This window comes from Schistocerca cancellata, chromosome 2 (assembly GCF_023864275.1).
Source record: "Schistocerca cancellata isolate TAMUIC-IGC-003103 chromosome 2, iqSchCanc2.1, whole genome shotgun sequence".
NCBI classification, from domain to species: domain Eukaryota; kingdom Metazoa; phylum Arthropoda; class Insecta; order Orthoptera; family Acrididae; genus Schistocerca; species Schistocerca cancellata.
Window position 1 is genome coordinate 211,367,263 of NC_064627.1, and position 20,795 is coordinate 211,388,057.

A 20,795-nucleotide genomic window follows, 5' to 3' on the forward strand; every position below is an offset into this window, starting at 1 on the left:
CACTTGCGAATTGAATGGGAGCTGTAAAACTACCAAAGAAATTACAGAATTACTACGTGAACGGAAGGAGGTAAATTTGCCGACAAAGGAAGTAAATGAAAAACTTCCTGAAGGTGTCACAGGAAGATGTATTACCGTTATATGTCAGACTTCGACGAACAGGACGCTTTATACGTAGAACATATCGCCTTGTCACAAGGAGTACTAGTTGCTGGCGCTGCCTACCTGCTGATGTGAATGATGACGCCGTCGTCGACGCCCCTGTTCAGCATGTCCTGCACGGCTTCCCTGGTGCAGATGCTCAGACCCAGTACGTTCACGTCCAGAATGCGCTTCCAGTCTTCTGTTTTACCAGCTATTAAAAAATAAAGCTCTTATCAAGGGTCCAGTGTAGACGAAGCAGATGCGGCAAAGCTTATAGTTCAACGTCTCAGAAGCTCGACTTAAAAAGCGGCGGTTCTTGTGCATGTCTCACATCGCTTGCCCATAGCTTCCGTCAATAAATGGAACCAATGAAGATGACGCGCTACAGCGTGGACTTGGAAGCATCAGCATCGACCCTACTTGCATGAAGCAGCCACTTTGAATACTGATTAATCGAAGCTAATTGTCATGATGCATGTGAACGGGAAGGGCAGTACAACAATTACAGCAAATACTATTCCTTAGCTGAGATACACTGTTCTTTGAACACTTACAAAGCAATAGAAAACGAATATTAAGTGCTGAAATCAGAACGTAAGTGTGCGCTGGTGTTCACAACCAAATTCAGATATTATAAAGCATCAGTTAAGATAAAAGTTACAAAAATGTAATAAAAAAGCCCCCGTATGGTTAAGATGAGCTTGAGACATAAATGCCAGCAATGAAGAGCAACAATGGAGCATGAGGTGCTTCACCTAGCCTGATTATGTGTTTGATCACGTACATGGAAAAAGGATCTCGTTCCTGTGGAAGTAAATCAGATGTGAGCTTTTGTAGGCTCAAAAAACATAACGAAGTGAATCCTATGATACCTTTCAGCCAGAACATGCGACGGATGACATACAAACAATGGAAATGAACTAAAACTTGGACGAGATGTCTGAGAGTAACTGACACAGTGATATTAAAGTCCAAAGGCGCCAGTATAGAGAGCTTAGTATGCGTAGAAAATAAACAGGAATCAGTGAAATTTTTATTTCTCAGTGACAAAATCGAAACCGAAGGGTCATTTGCATAGAACAAAGATGGTTGAAAGTCTCTTACTGCCATCACGGCAGAACGTAAAGGAGTCATAAAATTGTTTTATATTATTCCAATGTAGTTTACATCAGAATATTCCATATGTGGCGTGATGAAAACACTTTCTCTAAATGGTGCACAGGCAGTAGTTGCCAAAATTAAATAAATAACACACGTCTTTGCACGAGATCCGCGTCTACTAAGGTAACTAAATAAAAGTGAAGTTGACAGATCTTCCTCTGAGAGTAATTCGTCAACTTCTGTTCAAAAGGAATGTTTCAAACCATAATCCGGTAGTTACAATGAAAGTTTTTCGTGCTTTTCCAAATACTATTGAGACAAATATCAGGATGCTCAGCATTACAGTCGACTCTCTGAACTAAGTTCAACAGAGATTCAGCGGTCTGACAACGGAATGAAAGAAGAATGAAGGAAGATTTGGGTTTAGCTTCCAATCGACATCGAGGTCATTAAAGACGGAGAAAGCTCGGATTGTGTCAAGGGCGGTGAAGGAAATCGGCCGTGCTTTTTGAAAGGAACCATCCCGGAATTCGCCTGGAGCGATTTAGGAATATCGCGGAAAACTTAAATCTGGATGGTCGGTCGCGTGGTTGTCCTTCCGACTGCGACTCAGTGTTAACCACTACGCCACGTCACTCGGTGACAAGGGAATGGTCCATTCCGACACGTCGAAACCCACCCCGAAAATTTTTGTGCACGAAGAATACAATGAAAGCAACGCACGTAAAAATCTTAAATGCTAAGATGCACTAGAAATTTTTTTTTTAGTTGTTGAAGTTATTCGATTCTGTCGCACGAAGAACCGCTTACGACAGCGCTTCGTATAGCCCTTTCTGCCTATCGAGCAAACGGCCGGGACGTAGGTGAATTTGAAGTTCCTAAACCATGCAAAAAATGTCATGTGTCGTTAATGTTTTGAATGGGAGACAGTTCGTATTTACAGCTAAATTGTTTCATATGTAATTCTTAAACTGGTGACTTGCGGAGGAACGTAAATCAAGGCAGTTCTTGATGTTACATTACAGATGACTTCCATTAATCGTGACTTCAATTTATTGAAATGAAATTTTTTTACTCATAGATCACTTCATAACTATTACTGCTGCACAATTCTTAACATAATTTTCGAATTTTGCTACTAGTTCTATTCAGACAGAATTACTGTGGAGTAAGAAGTGGTCCTAGCCGTTGCTCTGCTTATTGTGCTGCATAACGAGCATACGTAAAGCAATGCGTAAAAGAAAGGTATCGATGCCAACTGACAGTGCGCAAATGACTTAAATTTAAAAGTATTGTTCTCCTAATAAACCTCAAATTACACCTAGCTATCAGAAATTATACTGTCCGACAATTTCCTTATAAATAATTTCGATAACAAAAATAATTCTTTATCGATAGTCACATTACTTGTTGTCGGTTGATTCTGAATTATATCAACAATCTTTTCGTTGTCCCCCGGAAAGACAGAGGTATAGTTACGCTCAGGCCAAGAGTCCAACAAAAGCGAAGAATTAATTTCTGCAAGTAGTTAGAAAATGTTTCGAGTGAAATGTTAAAAATGATTATTCCTATTTTTCCAGATTTTGATAGGTCAATTATAAGATTTTTGCCACTAAAGGGTCGTTTTTTTATTTTTGGTACTAATTTACCTTGAGGTCCCTGAAGATAAATATAAAGCTTCGAAAACAGTACAGGGAGGCACTCATACTTTCATACTTATCACTGTCATTGTTTTATAGGAATGCATCATAGCATTAATCTATTGCACAACACAGTCTGTCCTTTTTCGCCTCAAAATGACGATGTGCGGTTTGCTCGACTTCTTTCAAGAAACCGGACTGATCGGCGTTAGACACAGCAGATGTGGGGATAACAGTGCCGGCCGCTGTGGTCTAGCGGTTCTAGGCGCTCAGTCCGGAACCGCGGGACTGCTACGGTCGCAGGTTCGAATCCCGCCTCGGGTATGGATGTGTGTGGTGTCCATAGGTTAGTTATGTTTAATTAGTTCTAAGTTCTGGGCGACTGATGACCTCAGAAGTTAAGTCGCATAGTGCTCAGAGCCATTTGAACCATTTTTTTGATAACAGTGAACTTCATCTTCACGTTAGCTACGAATTAATCGTATCTCCTCAACACCTTTACTTGACGTGAACTTCGTTACTTTGGAACTTCCTATACTACATGATTTCGTAAGTCTGCTTAAGTGACCACACCGCGGTTCAGGTCGAAAAAAATCTATTTTTGGTTTTCATCATATTTCGATAGATTAAGGTTTTATTTAAGTACTCTGAAAAGGATTTGGCTGAAATAGAAATTCTAGCATTTAAAGAGCATTTTCCTACAACGTGTGTTTACGTGCCACGACCACTTTTCTGTCACCCACTTTTGTGCATATATTTTAATCTTTATATCCCCTACATTCCTCGTTAGGGATTTTTTTTTCTCCTGGGTGTGTTGTCTATCCTTTGAATGCAACGGTCGGTATTCTTTTGTTGCCGGTCGGAGTGCCCGTGCGGTTCTAGGCGCTCCAGTCTGGAGTCGAGCGACCGCTACGGTCGCAGGTTCGAATCCCGCCTCGGGCATGGATGTGTGTGGTGTCCATAGGTTAGTTATGTTTAATTAGTTCTAAGTTCTGGGCGACTGATGACCTCAGAAGTTAAGTCGCATAGTGCTCAGAGCCATTTGAACCATTTATTCTTTCGTTTCTGCTGTTTGTAAACAACACGCTTTCAAACACGCAGTTAGTTTTGTTCAAGTGTGATTGCGAGTAGTTGTTATACATACGTTTTGAGTGCTTGTTTACGTGTGTTTTGTTGTGTTTATTGAAAATGACGAAACGTAAAAGCATTTTCAAGAAACGACAAGTTTAGAAAGCTTTCTGAACAAGAGGTTATATCACCTGGCAACGATGTTTCTAATTGTAAACCTTCAACAAGTGCATCATCAAAGAAGCTCTCACCATTTCAAGAGAGTTACTACGAATTTACTGTAAGTGGCAAGGGGTGCAGTAACATTATTATAAATTTGAGAATATTATGAGATGTAATTTCTAAATTTGTACAATGTAGACAGTGTGGTGAGTCACAGAGTGTGAAAATTTGTGAGAGTGCCAGTGGGAGAAAAGGCCTAGCAATTGCTTTGGATTTAATTTGCACTAAATGCTCAGCTGTGATTTCATTTATGAGTTCTTCAAAACCAGATACAAGTGGCCTTTATGAAATCAATATTAGATTAGTTTATGCCTTATGATCCATTGGCAAGGGAATGGCTGCAGTGATGAACTTACATCAACCACCAAATAAATTTGAAAAACTGGCTGCAATAATAGAGAAAGCTGTATGTGAGGGCAGTGAGGAAAGCATGAAACTGGCTGCTAGGGAAGCAGTGGAAGAAAATGATGGATGTTCGGATATAGCAGTTGCACTTGGTGGAAGTTGGCAGAAAAGAGGACATACTTCTCTGAACGAAGTAGTGACTGCCACGAATGTAGACACCGGTAAAGTGTCAGATGTGGAGATAATGTCTAAATATTGCAAATGTTTCAAAGTCAGTGCACATAAAGAACACAACTGTGTGGCTAATTTTAGAGGAACAAGTGGTGGTATGGAAGTTCATGAAGTACAACAAATATTTCATCGCTCCGTAGAAACAAGAGGCGTAGGGTACACTAAATATTTCGGCGACGGTGACAGTAAGGCATACAACAATGTGGTGAACTCAAAGCCATATGGAGATGCCATTATTAACAAAATAGAATGGGTAGGCCATGTTCAAAAACGTTTGGGAACACGGCTGTGAAAACTGTTGATATGAGAGGAAAAAAATTAGAAGATGGAAAATTGTTGACCGGACAGGATCGGTTAACTAAAACTGAAATAGAAAACTTGCAGGTATACTATGGGCAGGCAATTAGGAGAAATAAAGAAAATCTGGAGGCAATGAAGAGAGATATTTGAGCCATATTCTTCCATAAGTCCTTTGCTGATGATAAGCCATGTCATGGATTTTGTCCATCAGGACATCGTGGTGAAAATACGATAGGGCTCAGGCAACTGGAGAATCTTATTCTCACCAGCATTCTCTTCCTGCTGCTGTTATTACAGCATTTAAACCTATTTCCAGAGAGTTGGCTCATCCTGACATTCTAAGGAAATGTCTGCATGGGCATACACAGAACCCAAATGAATGTTTCAACAGCATAATTTGGAACCGCCTTCCTAAAACTATATTTGTAAGAATGCATACAATGAAACTACGAGTTCATGATGCTGTTATTACATTCAATTGTGGTAACATTGGAAACTGTTGGGTACCGAAAAAGCTGGGAATTAATCCTGGTGAAAATATCATCACTGGGCTGCAACAATGCGATAAAATGAGGATAGTCGATGCAGACAGTTCTGCATCTAATATGGCCGAGAAAGCAATACAAACATCCAGGAAGGTGAAAAAGATGCTGGAAGACCTGCTAGAGGCCAAAGAAGGGCCATCATATGCAGCAGGACAGTTTTAATTAACTGTAAGTAACAATTTTCAAAAGTTTTTTTCTTTAAAGTCAATTTCCCGCAAACTAAAACTTTCAGTACTTATGCCCCATTATATCAGAAACTACCATAGATAAATGAATGAAATTTTCAGAGACTCTGCATAACATAAAAAGTCACCTCTTGTACTACATTTGTTAATATTACCCCACTAGGAAGTTCACAAAAAATATTTTCTGCAGAAAAAAATTAATATTTTTTGTTAATAAATAAAAAAGTATTTCTTAAAAACTATAAAATGGATAAAGTAGATTTTAGTACAGTTGACTCTATTAGTATCATATAACATACAGTAAACATATTAAGGTCTTGAATCAACTAGTTTTTTTTTCAGAATTGAGTCAAATACTTGCCTAAATTAATATGGGTGAGATAGGCAGGGTATAGTCTGCTTAAAGAGGTCGAAGTAGACTTCAAATTGGGAGCGTTCATCTCAACTGCGATTCAGAGGGCCCAGTCACATGGATCTCCATCAGTTACGATCCACTGCCTCTCACGAACAGTACTACATTGTTCACATCTCAAGCAAATTCCTCTAAAGAACTGTTGTTCATGTTATTTATTCAAGTTCGTGAATTTATGTTGGTTATTAATGGCGTGTAATAAGATTTTGTGGTCACCTGTACAGAAAATCTTTCGGGCAGTTTTTCTTTCACAGATTTGCGATTTTCATTTTGACATGTATTAATTACTCAGTACAAGACTCCATTTCATTTAATCACTTCACAGTCAGATTGTACAAAGCAAATCCGGGTTTGCTCACTGCTTAACATCATGCGTTAAACACAATGATTATCAGTTTAGTTTTATATCCAGTGGTAACATCTACGCTGCCGCAGAAACAACTGGTATTTATTGCGGATATTAAAGGAGTTGAAAATCTGAATGAACAGTGGCTGTGGACAAACTATCAACGAAAACTGATGTGGCGGATGCACACGTTAAGTCGAAGATCGTCTGTGAACTTATACAGCATTCCGGGTGCACCGGAATGGAAGACTGTAACCTCTCTGGTTCTTGTTGTCTATTGTTTGTTCACCAAAATGTATGTGAAGCTATATGTAAAACTGTTAATAATGAAGGTTCTCACATCAGAAAGTGTGTGTCAGAGGATCACTGAATATCGTTCTCCGTGACGTGATGCGGCAAATGGTTCAAATGGCTCTGAGCACTATGGGACTCAACTGCTGTGGTCATAAGTCCCCTAGAACTTAGAACTACTTAAACCTAACTAACCTAAGGACATCACACACATCCATGCCCGAGGCAGGATTCGAACCTGCGACCGTAGCGGTCGTGCGGTTCCAGACTGTAGCGCCTTTAACCGCTCGGCCACTCCGGCTGGCCGTGATGCGGCAGATGCACACATAAATTAAAGATCGATTGTGAACTTATCCAGCGTAAGTTCACAGTCGCTCTTCGATTTACGTATGCTTCCGGCACATCAGCCCCCTCCCATTTTTTCGGGACAGTTGTAGCTCGGTCATATTTGCCAAATGCTCATAACAATGGGGACAAAAAAACATCATAATATTACAATGTTGTGGAGCAATAAGTACTACGGATGCAAAACAATGCAGAACATAAGAAAAGATAAACATATTGCGAGACAAGGTAACAGCAGATTAAAGCATAATGATCAAGCAGCCGCCGGCCGAAGTGGCCGTGCGGTTAATGGCGCTGCAGTCTGGAACCGCAAGACCGCTACGGTCGCAGGTTCGAATCCTGCCTCGGGCATGGATGTTTGTGATGTCCTTAGGTTAGTTAGGTTTAACTAGTTCTAAGTTCTAGGGGACTAATGACCTCAGCAGTTTAGTCCCATAGTGCTCAGAGCCATTTGAACCATCAAGCAGCTGTTGATACAAGAAACACCGCTGACACTGGTTTGCTGGAGCCTGTCTGCACTGCTTGTGGGGCGGCATGTGAAGGGGAAGGATGTCGAAATGCTCAGAAGAAGGATGGCTAGGGACAGACAAGAACTCATGCTCAAGGGCAGGCTGTTCATCCTCAATGTATGCCGGTAGGCGGTCAACTGATATCGTATCCCGCTTTCCCTATCAATTTCTATCAATCACCCAAAAAGAACCTACATGCTGGGAGGGCAAGTAGTGGCTTGACCGTATCATCTTTCATCCAAACGATTTTACAAGTAAATACGTACTTGCGGTAGAAAAATAGCTTAGTACCATGTCGGACAGGAGTTATATGCTGAAGGCTACGCATGTGAGATTGGAAGTGTTGCAAAATTTCGGAATATTCTCCAACCAATAAACGTGCAGGAGGGGTAAGGGAAAAAATATATTAACTACTCTCAGAGCCTCGTTGTACACTAGCTGGGTGGAGGAACATACGAAATCGTCCTAGACAACAGTCCTTAAGCCCAGTTGCAGTGATAAGAGCGCAGAGCTCCGGGACTATGCCTGACAAGACAGATTAGCCTTTAAAGTGCGGTGCATAAGCAAACACTGCCCGATTACTGGCAGGGTGGTAGCTAGTAGTTTTGAGATGTTTACATCCGCGCAAAAGTAAGAGTGCCTTGAACAGCTGACAATGAAACTGCTTGTCTCCATCTGACATTATCAAATGGGGAATACCGAAACGGGAAACCAAGAGGAAACAATAGCAGATGGGACTGAAATAGCTGAGATATCGGAAACGGGAACCGCCTAAGGCCACCTAGAGGATCGGTACACCATAGTAACGAAGAAACGGAGGCCCTTTGAAAGGGGTAGGGGACATATCTACATGGAGGTGAGCAAATCTCTGATGGTTTAGGAAAAGTTTCTACAGGAGCAGATATGTGTCGGGAGATCTCACACTTCAAGCATTGAATGCAGCTTCGTGCCCAACGACGGGAATATTTCTGCATCCCTGGCCACAAAACTTTGTCTGATATCAACTTTGCTCGTGGCCTGATCCCTCCATGTGATAAATTGTAGAATGCATAGAAAACAGCACGAAGCCAACTTGGTGGGATGAAAGGACAGGCCCTGTTGCTCGACGTGTCACCCCAGATGTGGAGTGCCGGTCGGTCCCTGTAGTGGCACTTGCTCAAGATGCAGTCCAGTGGAAGCAGGGATTGATCGGCAGTTCGAGAGGAAAGGGTCAGCCTCAACAGCCACTGCTACCCAGTCAGTAACAGACATGGATATGCAGTTACGAGACAGACAGTGAGTTACCGTATTCTGTTGTCTTGGAAAGTGTTGGGTATCCGTAGACAATTGCACGATAAAATCAGCTTGACGTACCAGGTGGGGTGAGTTGAGCTCAGTAACATGTTTGAAAATAGCAACCAGGGGTTTGTGATCTGTGTAAATATAGAGCACTTGGTCCTCCAACTATGGCCAAAAGTGTTTAAACTGCCAAGTAAATGGCCAAGAGTTCCCGCTACCTCCTATAGGTTATTAGAAAAATATGCCAAAGGCTGCCATGCGGAAGAAACCATCTGCTGTAACACGGCACCCACGGCGGTCTGACTCACATTTACCATCAAGGCGATGGTGGCCTGACGGACAGGGCGAGCAAGCAGCTGTGGCGCCCGCTACAGCTATTTGCAAAGCCTCATAAGCTTTAGTGGTCTCCTGATTCCAAGGGACTTCCCTGCTACCTATCGTGTTCTTGCCCTTAAGAGATGCATTAATAGGGGCTTGCATCTCAGCTAAATGTGGTAAATGTCGTCGGAAGTAACTGAGCATTCAAAGGAATCGGCGCAGTCCTTTAAAGGCTACAGGAAGTGGCATCCGAACGATATCTGCTACCTTAACAGTATTTGAAGAAATGCCAGACTGCGTGATAATGTAATCAAGGAACTCAATATTCTGTCTTCCAAAGAAACACTTGTCTATATTTATTTTGATTCCATACTTGTCCAACCTTGATAGTACTGCACACATATCTCTGATGTGCTCCTCTACTGTGTTAGAAAATTCCAGCGTGTCGTCAACACAACAGAAAATGAAAGGCAGCGTATGCAGTGCTTCATCCCTGAAACGCTGCCAAATTTGGGGTGCGTTTCGAAGGCCGAAAGGCATAAAATTATTCTGGAAAAGACCAAATGGCGTTGCCACAGTTGTCTTATGTGTGTCCCGATCTGCCATCGGAATATGTGCAAAAGACTTGGCGCAATCAATGACACTGAAGAAACTAGCACCACTCAAATTATTGTTGAAGTCAGACACATTGGAAACTAGGTATCTGTCAGACACAGTGCGATCGTTGAGACCCTTATAATCCCCATAAATGCGCCATGACCCGTTTTTCGTTTTTATCATTTGCAACGGCGATGCCCAAGCACTGCGTGACCTAGACACTGCCCCACCAGAAATCATTTCACCAAACGCTTCTTCAGCGGAGTGTAACTTTTCAGGAGGTAAGCGCCCGGGCCTACGAGCCACGGGTGGGCCAGGAGTTATGCGTATGTGGTGCGTACTAGAGTGCCTCACTGCACCCTGGGCCACAACAGGATTTGTCAGTTCTGAGACTCTGGCGGAAGCAGCTGACCGAGGTCGTTGTCCTCTGCTGGCGAGTCCAAGAAGGAGGGCGCACAGGAAGGGGAACTGGTTCCATCAAACAGGTATCGTAGCTCCGCGAGCTTGTTTTCCAACTCCTGTTCCCGTGTTGCCTCATTCAGTTTCAAATCGGTGTTTTCTTCACGTAGTGTAGCAACATTCCGCACTTCCCTGGCGTACAAGACATTGATCTCGCAGATTTTTCCGTTAAGCGTCGAATATTCCACATGTAATGCAGAAAGCTCGGAATTATCAAGCGACGGCGGCGACGTCTTCTCGCGTAGCGCACTCGCGTGCCATTGAGGTGAAAGCGGAGGCGGTAACAACACACGCGTCGCTGTACGCGCGGTCGACCCGTAAACCTTAACGCGGCCGAAATCGGCGGCATCGCGCAGTACGCGTCCCGGCGCTGTCGCGAACCTATTAGAAGACACAGGCACATTCACCTAGTAGCGGTGTACCAACTCAGGTGCCAAAGAAAAGCGCTTGAGAAAGTCTGCTCCTAATATCGGGCCTGAAACATCGGCAAGCACAAACGTCCACGAAGGGGAAAACTCGTCGTCAAATGACAACTTCAAAGTCTTTTTGCCAAACATGGGAATGTGCGAATTACTTGCCACCGTCAAAATCGGAGTTGCAAGTGGGTCGGACGACTGTTGGCGGTCATCTTCCTCTCGTGGAACAACGCTAATCTCCGCGCCGGAATCAACAAGATAATGACCCTGACGTTCTGTCAGTAATGAATAGTCTTACATATCTGCCTACTGCCGACACCGTAGCATTTGGTGTATGAGACAGGCGCTGTGAGTAATCCGGATGAGCGCGAGCGCCTAGGGCGCTCGTCGACAGCGTTTGGGTAGTTGCAAGAAGGGTGCACTGTCTTGTAGCTTTTCCAGAACGCCAGGGGTACCAACACCAAGAATTTCTGCGCGCGGTGGAGTCGCGAGCGTTGCTGCGTTGCTATCCTTCCTCGCAAGCTGCGTCCGCCCCGACAGCTGAATGTTCAGCATGACGGACTGCCTTCCTAAGGGGCCCGGGTTCGATTCTCAGCTGCGTCGGGGATTTTCTCCACTCAGGGACTGGGTGTTGTGATGTCTTCGTCATTTCATCCCCATCCGGCGCAAAGGTCGCCAAGTGTGGGGTCGAATGTAATAAGTCCTGCACCGAGGCGGCAGGACCTGCCCCGTAAGGGGCCTCCTTGCCAATGACTGTAAACGCACATTTCCATTTTCGCCTGCTCTGCGTTCAGCCTGGCCAATTCTTTGAGCAGTTTGTTCAGAGATGGCTCTGGAACCGCAGCATTGGCTGTGAACTGCAAAATACAGGGACCAGGGACAGGTGCTAATGCTAAAAGGAGAGCCCGTACATTATGAGATAACCTGCGGAGCCAGAATAGCTTTCATGACTGTTCAGACAACAGTCCGTTTCCTGCCAACGCGCGCAACGAACGGAGCACTTGGGAGGGGGATCACTAAAACAAACCTCATCATCTACAATACGCTGCAACATCGCCTCTGCTAGTAAAAGGAAACGCTGCAGCACAGTTTCTCTGAGCAATGCATACGATTGATGGGTCAAAATATCCTCTTGTTTTTCAACAACACTCTAATCCAGTTGAGAAATAATCAATCTGTCAGTATCCGACGCAATGCCACGCAGCCTGGTTGCACTTGCGTAAGCCGAAGTTGTGCTCATGTGGACTAGAACGACAGAATTTTAATGTTTGAAAACCTGTTAGCGTCGGTGCCCTGGTCGACGTAAGCAGAGGCCACAGACGCCTCAACAACATCAGAAGCGGATGGCAAAACTGGATCTTCCGTCTGCACGTTGGCAGGATTCATTTATGAATGGAGTATAGCACGAGGGACAAAACGAGAAAAATCCGTTCAGTACGTGGTCACTACTTTGGAGAACTATATTCATTAGGTACTGTCAAAGCCTCGCTGTACACTGCTGCACAATCAATAACACATATGGCTGTGCAATTATGAGATAGACAGTCAGTTACCACATTCTGCTCTCCTGGAATGTGTTGGATATCTGTAATGAACTGAGCGATAAAATCAGCTTGACGTACCTGGCGGGTTGCGTTGTGCTCAGTAATCTTTGAAAATATCTACCAGAGGTTTGTTATCTGTGTAAATCTTGAACACTCGGCCCTCCAACTATTGCCGAAAGTGTTGAAACTGCCAAGTAAATGGCCAAGAGTTCCCTGTCGAAAACACTCCAACACTTCTGTTTCTCCGACAAGTTCTTAGAAAAATATGCCAAAGGCTGCCAAGTGGACGAAACCATTTTCTATAACACAGCATCCACGGCGGTCTGACTCGCATCTACCATCAAGGCGATGGGGGCCTCAGGGACAGGGCGAAAAAGCAGTGTGCCGTCCGCTAAACATAGCATGTTCCGATATGTCAGATTGGACAAGTCCCTTACGAGATGACCTTGAAATCGAAAGAACGTAATATTCTGAACTTCCATTCAGTCCCCTTAGTTAGGGACAGTGTCTGTTAAAATCACATCGTTGTTGCTGTTGTGATCTTCAGTTCTGAGACTGGTTTGATGCAGCTCTCCATGCTACTCTATCCTGTGCAAGCTTCTTCATCTCCCAGTACTTACTGCAACCTACATCCTTCTGAGTCTGCTTAGTGTATTCCTCTCTTTGTCTCCCTCTACGATTTTTACCCTCCACGCAGCCCTCCAGTGCTAAATTTGTGATCCCTTGATGCCTCAGAACATTCCCTACCAACCGGTCCCTTCTTCTTGTCAAGTTGTGCCACAAACTCCTCTTCTCCCCTATTCTATTCAAAACCTCCTCATTAGTTACGTGATCTACACATCTAATCTTCAGCATTCTTCTGTAGCACCACATTTCGAAAGCTTCTATTCTCTTCTTGTCCAAACTACTTATCGTCCATGTTTCACTTCCATACATGGCTACACTCCATACAAATACTTTCAGAAACGACTTCCTGACACTTAAATTTATACCCGATGTTAACAAATTTCTCTTCTTCAGAAACGCTTTCCTTGCCATTGCCAGTCTACATTTTATATCCTCTCTACTTCGACCATCATCAGTTATTTTGCTCCCCAAATAGCAAAACTCCTTTACTACTTTAAGTGTCTCATTCCCTAGTCTAAGTCCCTCAGCATCACCTGACTTAATTCGACTACTTTCCATTCTCCTCCTTTTGCTTTTGTTGATGTTTTGATGATCATCTTATACCCTCCTTTCAAGACACTATCCATTCCGTTCAACTGCTCTTCCAAGTCGTTTGCTGTATTTGACAGAATTACAATGTCATCGGCGAACCTCAAAGTTTTCATTTCTTCTCCATGGATTTTAATACCTTTTTTCGTTTGTTTCCTTTAATGCTTGCTCAATATACAGATTGAATAACAGCGGGGAGAGGCTACAACCCTCTCTCACTCCCTTATCCACCACTGCGTCCCTTTCATGCCCCTCGACTCTTATAACTGCCATCTGGTTTCTGTACAACTTGTAAATAGCCTTTTGCTCCCTGTATTTTATCCCTGCCACCTTTAGAATTTGAAAGAGAGTATTCCAGTCAACATTGTCAAAAACTTTCTCCAAGTCTACAAATGCTAGAAACCTGCCTTCCTTGGGATTGGAATTATTATATTCTTCTTGAAGTCTGGGGGTATTTCGCCTGTCTCATACATCTTGCTCACCAGATGGTAGAGTTTTGTCCGGACTGGCTCTCCCAAGGCTGTCAGTAGTTCTAATGGAATGTTGTCTACCCCCGGGGCTTTGTTTCGACTCAGGTCTTTCAGTGCTCTGTGAAACTCTTCACACAGTATTGTATCTCCCATTTCATCTTCATCTACATCCTATTCCATTTCCATAATATTGTCCTCAAGTACATTGCCCTTGTATAGACCCTCTATATACTCCGTACACCTTTCTGCTTTCCCTTCTTTGATTAAAACTGGGTTTCCATCTGAGCTCTTGATATTCATACAAGTGGTTCTCTTTTCTCCAAAGGTCTCTTTAATTTTCCTGTAGGCAGTATCTATCTTACCCCTAGTGAGATAAGCTTCTACATCCTTACATTTGTCCTCTAGCCATCCCTGCTTAGCCATTTTGCACTTCCCGTCGATCTCATTTTTGAGACGTTTTTATTCCATTTTGCCTGCTTCATTAACTGCAATTTTATATTTTCTCCTTTAATCAATTAAATTCAATATTTCTTCTGTTACCCAAGGATTTCTACTAGCCCTCGTCTTTTTACCTACTTGATCGTCTGCTGCCTTCACTACTTCATCCCTCAGAGCTACCCGTTCTTCTTCTTCTGTATTTCTTTCCCCCATTACTGTCAATTGTTCCCTTATGCTATCCCTCAAACTCTCTACAACCTCTGGTTTAGTCAGTTTATCAAGGTCCCATCTCCTTCATTTCCCACCCTTTTGCAGTTTCTTCAGTTTTAATCTACAGTTCATAACCAATAGATTGTGGTCAACAATTTAAAACCTGGTTCCTAAATCTCTGTCTTACCATTATATAATCTCTCTGATACCTTTTAGTATCTCCAGGGTTCTTCCATGTATACAACCTTCTTTCATGATTCTTGAACCAAGTGTTAGCTATGATTAATTTAAGCTCTGTGCAAAATTCTACCAGACGGCTTCCTCACATCATAATGGTGAAATTCTAGTGCAGCTACAATAATCCACACATGCTTAAAAAGTAATAAAAACCTAAAAATCTAATGATTGTAATCGCACTCAGGGATTGTTGCTTAAATACCTAGAACACTGCTACGTATCTACAAGAATGCATTTAGATACTTACAGATCAGATCAGCATCATTGCCAACGCCAGCGTTGTTAATCAAGATATCGACACCTTTCAAGTTCTCTTTGATCCATTTAAATGCTGCGAGAATGCTTTCCTCATTGCTGACGTCACCCTCAATAGCATGAAGCTTTCCCGGGGCATCCTTCAACTCGAGGGCCTGAAATGAAAGCGTAAATTGAATTCTATTGTCCTCCAGTCCAAAATAAATGTTTAAAAAAATAATCCCATTACCGAATATAATGAACTAGTCAAATGCGTGAAAGGAAAGGAAAATAAAGATCTCGTGAGAGACTAAAGTGGAATATGGATATTATGCAAGGATACTAGGAAAGGGACGAGGACGGAAACTCATTGGGTTCTTTTCAATAATTATACGAAACACATTCTTAAATAGCCATAACCCACATGGATCTACAATTCCATCCGAAGATCAAGTTAAGCAACTAGTCGCTGGACTGCAAAGCTGAAAATCATACAAATGTGGAGGATTAAATATATGTCAATATCGAAACGAATCTGACATTTGTGAGGTACTTGTATTTAGAAGTGACTGAAGTCATATACGGCTCTCACTTGGTAAGGATACTTATAGTAATGATACCTATGCTTATAGCATTTGTATACTTGAATAAAGCTCTTGACAATGTTGACTAGAATGAACTCTTTTGAAATTCTGAAGGTAGAGAAGATACAACACAAGGAGCTACAAATTGTACAGAAACCAGACGACAGTTATAAGAGTCGAGGGGTGTGAAAGGGAAGTTGGCGCTGAGAGAATTAGGTTAGAGAACGGGACTCAAAATTGTTCAAATGTGGCCGGCCGGGATGACCGAGCGGTTCTAGGCGCTACAGTCTGGAACCGCGCGACCGCTACGGTCGCAGGTTCGAATCCTGCCTCGGGCATGGATGTGTGTGATGTCCTTAGGTTAGTTAGGTTTATGTAGTTCTCAGTTCTAGGGGACTGATGACCACAGCAGTTAAGTTCCATACTTCTCAGAGCCATTAGAACCATTTTTTTTATCTTAATTTGGGTATTGGCGCTCCGTTTCGGGACAATCTAGTTTCAACGCATCTCAGGTTTTATTACATCATACGTCCTGAAATATGTGCCACACAATAATACAATGTTTCACGTACATTCTATGGTATATGTGGCTAATATCTGCGAAGTGCGTTGCGAATAGAGTTAGATGTAAAGAAGTACTACACTAAAACGTCACTCATGATGCGGCAGTTTTACTGTATGAACAGCGAAAATATTGTAAGCGGTAAAGTTTTCTCGTTTCATCATCTGTCGGCGTTAGCAGCCAGAAAGAGTGTCACACTGGTGAGAAATTACGGATAAAGTTTTTTAAAAGTCACTAACTGCTCTTATTCTCAAATACTGTAAGAATGTATTCTTGGTATTTCCGCCATGAGTTACACTGCCTCAAGAAATATACACTAACTGTAGTAACATTTGTCTTACAGTGTTGAACATAAGGTTATACCTCCTAATTTATAGGTTATGACAAAAGTAAAATTTTTAAATTTAGTCAATCATTATATGAAATACTGAAAATTAGATTTTTATTGCCACAGGAAGCCGCTAGATAGGTAACCTGCAATTTGGACCAGGTGCCATGTACCGGGTTAATAGTTCAATCGTACAGATATAGAGTTATAAAAATAGATATAGAGTTACAAAAATACTGTAGGCTATTGTAGGGTATCGTAAGTAAGCATAGACTTCGGTAATTTCCCTAGTACCTTTGTTCAGTTAAAGTCGTACCCATTTCACCTGTACGTTCCGTGTGTTGCTTACCCACCGGACTTTATTTAATAACGATCACTTTCTTTATGTACGCGATAAATGTTCATTTATTTATTTATTTACACGTCAAGTTCCGTTGGACCAAACAGAGGAGCAAATCTACAAAGTCATGGAACGTGTCAGCACATGAAATTACAACATAAAAGTAATAACAGATAAATATAATATGTTTATGAATCCGAAAAATATCAAGCCATAAGGTTAAGTAAACGCAATCAACAATAAAACAAGAATCAGCTTAATTTTTCAAGGAACTCCTCGACAGAAGAATGAGTGACCCATGAGGAAACTCTTCAGTTTCGATTTGAAATCACTTGGATTACTGCTAAGATTTTTGAATTCTTATGGAAGCTTATTGAAAATGGATGCAGCAGTATACCGCACGCCTTCTCCACAACAGTTAAACAAGTACGATCAAAATGCAGGTTGAATTTCTGCCCAGTATTAACTGAGTGAAAGCTGCTTATTCTTGGGAATAAGCTGATACTGTTAACAAGAAACGAGAGTGGAGAATGTATATACTGAGAGGCAAATGTCAAAATACACAGACTAGTGCACAGGGGTTGACAAGAGGTTCGCGAACTTACACCACTTATTGCTAGAACCGCCCGTTTCTTAGCTAAAAATATCATTTTAGAAGGGGAAGAGTTACCCCAAAATATATCATCATACGATATAAGCGAATAAAAATAAGCAAATTAGGCTAATTTTCGTGTCGAACGATCACTTACTTCAGATATCGTTCGATCTGAACACCTAGAAATTTGAACTGTTCAGTTTCACTAATCATATGCCCAGTCTGTGAAATTAAAACGGTGGGCTTTGTTGAATTATGTGTTAGAAAATGTCAAAACTGAGTCTTTCTGTGATTTAACATTAGTTTATTTTCTGCAAGCTATGAAGTTACGTCGTGAACTGCACTATTTGAAACCGAACCAATGTTGCACACAACATCCTTTACTACCAAGCTAGTGTCATCAGCAAGCAGAAATATTTTAGAGTTACCCGTAATACAAGAGGAAATATCATTCATATAAATAAGGAACAGGACTGTCCCCAGCACTGATTCCTGGGGCACCCCCCCCCCTCACACACACACACACACACACACACACACACACACACACACATGCCCGTACCCCACTCAGACCCCACATCACAGCCACTCTCAACACTGTGAATAATGACCTTTTGCTGTCTGTCACTAAGGTAAGAGGTGAACCAATTGTGAGCTACACCCCGTATTCCGTAATGGTCCAACTTCTGGAGCAATATTTTGTGATAAACACAATCAAACTCCTTAGTTAAATCAAAACAATATGTCTTACTAGATTCCGGTAAAAACCGGAAGCTGTGAACTGTACAGAATGTGAGTCAGAATATATAAAGCGCCGTACAACTTAAGACACATTTGTGTCCTACATAGTTATACTCCTGTCTGTTGCTTAAAAATAAACAGTATTTACAGCAAAATTAAAATTGTCAATAAGACTTCCTGGCAGATTAAAACTGTGTGCCGGAACGAGACTCGAACTCGAGACCTTTAGCTTTCGCGGGCAAGTGCTCTACCATCTGAGCTGCCCAAGCACGACCCACTACCCGTCCTCACAGCCTTACTTCTGCCAGTACCTCGTCTCCTACCTTCCAAACTCCCTACTTTGGGCAGCTCAGATTGTGGAGCACTTGCCCGGGAAAGTCAAAGGTCCCGAGTTCGATTCTCGGTCCGACACACAGTTTTAATCCGCCAGGAAGTTTCATATCAGCGCACACTCCGCTGCAGAGTGAAAATCTCATTCTAAAATTGTCAATGTTTAATTCACGTTTTATTAAAAAATTGTTAATCTGTGACAGGAAACAGATGAAGTAAAGAAAACAATACAGATTTATCATACAGTGCTAGAAAACTCAGTGTCCTCGACAAAAAAGGTAAAATAAAAGAACAAAATATATAAACATCGCTTCAGTACTTCGTTCAAATTATATAAAACATGTTTCTCTTATTCATAAACAAAAAAATGTTCAAATGTGTGTGAAATCTTATCGGAGTTAACTGCTAGGGTCTTCAGTCCCTAAGCTTACACACTACTTAACCTAAATTATCCTAAGGACAAACACACACACACTCATGCCCGAGGGAGGACTCTAACCTCCGCCAGGACCAGCCGTGCAGTCCATGCGCCCTGCCGGCCTGTGTGTCCGTGCGGTTCTAGGCGCTCTAGTCTGGAACCGCGTGACCGCTAGGGTCGCAGGTTCGAATCCTGCCTCGGGCATGGATGTGTGTGATGTTCTTATGTTAAGTTCCATAGTGCTCAGAGCCATTTGACCTTTTTTTTTCTCAGCGCCGAAGACCGCTCGGCTATTCCCGCGCGGCATTCATAAACAACTTTCATTATAATTTTTCATTTATCAATAGCAACAGAAAACTTTTGCCTTGCATCATGGCGAAGAGTACAAAATGACAATAATAATATTTTTTTGTTTTGCTCTTGCATGTGAACTGTATATGAATCCAAAGTAATTATTTTGGTTACATAAAAGCGCAGAAGTTCCGCGATAAACTAATTTTTATTACTTTAAAAATACAATTTGCGTTCAGTAAGGATATAAAATACACAGTAGACTAACACTGGTTGATGTGCAGTTCTAATTGCATGCAAAACAAACAACCAAACAAACGAAAAACAAAGATAAATAGTCGATTTCCAGATTTTCTCTTACACATTTCTTATGTTTCTTTCGCTACCAGTGCTACCAATAGTACCGCTAATCCTACTACTCACTACGTCTTTTATGTAGTGTAGCAAAATTGGCGAACTGTAGTTTTTGGTTGAGTGCAACTGTAATTCATCTACCTGGGGAACGCGAGAGGCATTTTCCAGTGACGAGCCGCCTACCTTAACCCTGTCGACCCTCCTGGCCAGTCCCACGACGGTGAGTCCCTTCCTGAGCAGCGCCTGAGCGATGGCGGCTCCGATGCCGGAGCTGGCGCCCGTCACCAAGGCAACGCGGCCTGCGTACCTCTCGATTCCCATCGCTGCTCTGCTGTTCTGACGGCTCCCGGCGCGAGCTTCGCTTTATACAGCCGCTGCCTTCTGTTTGTGCTACGTCACGCCAGCCTCTCTCGCAGCGCAGCCACGAAGCTGTGACGTAACACACGCGTTACGGCCGCCACCTCCACACCCTGCTACAGCTATCCGGCCCGCCGTGCGTGCGCGCCATCTTCATTCTGCCGCGTCGCATACGTAGCAGATAGTCCCGGCACCACTATCAGACTATTCACCGACGGTGCAGTAGTCGACTGCGAAGTACCTTCACTGCATCATCGTAAGGAAATGCAGAAGCACTTTATAAATGTATCGGTTATTTTCCATGCTTTTCTATTTCTTTACGAAAGTCCTCCACCTACTTTACCATCTTCTGATAGCAAAATTGCACCCAGAAGACATACAAAAAAATTAAGTAAACAACATCGACTGCTACATAGTTTTCATAATTTTGAATAGCTCTGTAATAGTAGAACTGATATGTTACGTAACTTTTTATACCTGGGATCCACAGTCATGTAGAACTTTATAAAAGACATCATATTTACGCCAGTGACTGTAACACTTTCTTTATTTCACGATTGCAATTTCGGCCTTAGGCTATTATCAAGTGAAGATGTTATGGCTATCAGGCCATGTCAGCCTAAAATGAGCTGACACATTTATATGTCGTTGTCATTACTATTACTATCAGGTTGACATGGCCTAATAGCCATAACATCTTCACTTGATAATGGCCTAAGGCCGAAATTGCAATCGTGAAATAAAGAAGGTGTTACAGTCACTGGAGTAAATATGATGTCTTTTATAATTATATGT

General features: G+C 42.3%; 1 protein-coding gene across 1 annotated transcript in view; it reads right to left on the bottom strand.

Annotated features, from left to right (window-relative positions):
* LOC126144584 (dehydrogenase/reductase SDR family member 11-like) overlaps window positions 1-20,000 on the bottom strand; it is a 29,764-nt gene extending 9,764 nt beyond the window's left edge. The window contains exons 1-3 of the mRNA XM_049915500.1: window positions 19,827-20,000; window positions 15,114-15,276; window positions 226-355 (exon numbers count right to left, since the gene is read on the bottom strand). Of these exons, the coding sequence (XP_049771457.1) occupies window positions 226-355; window positions 15,114-15,276; window positions 19,827-19,964 (431 nt within the window). The 5' untranslated portion in view covers window positions 19,965-20,000. The remainder of the gene's footprint in view (window positions 1-225; window positions 356-15,113; window positions 15,277-19,826) is intronic.
* Between the last annotated feature and the right edge of the window lie 795 nt (window positions 20,001-20,795).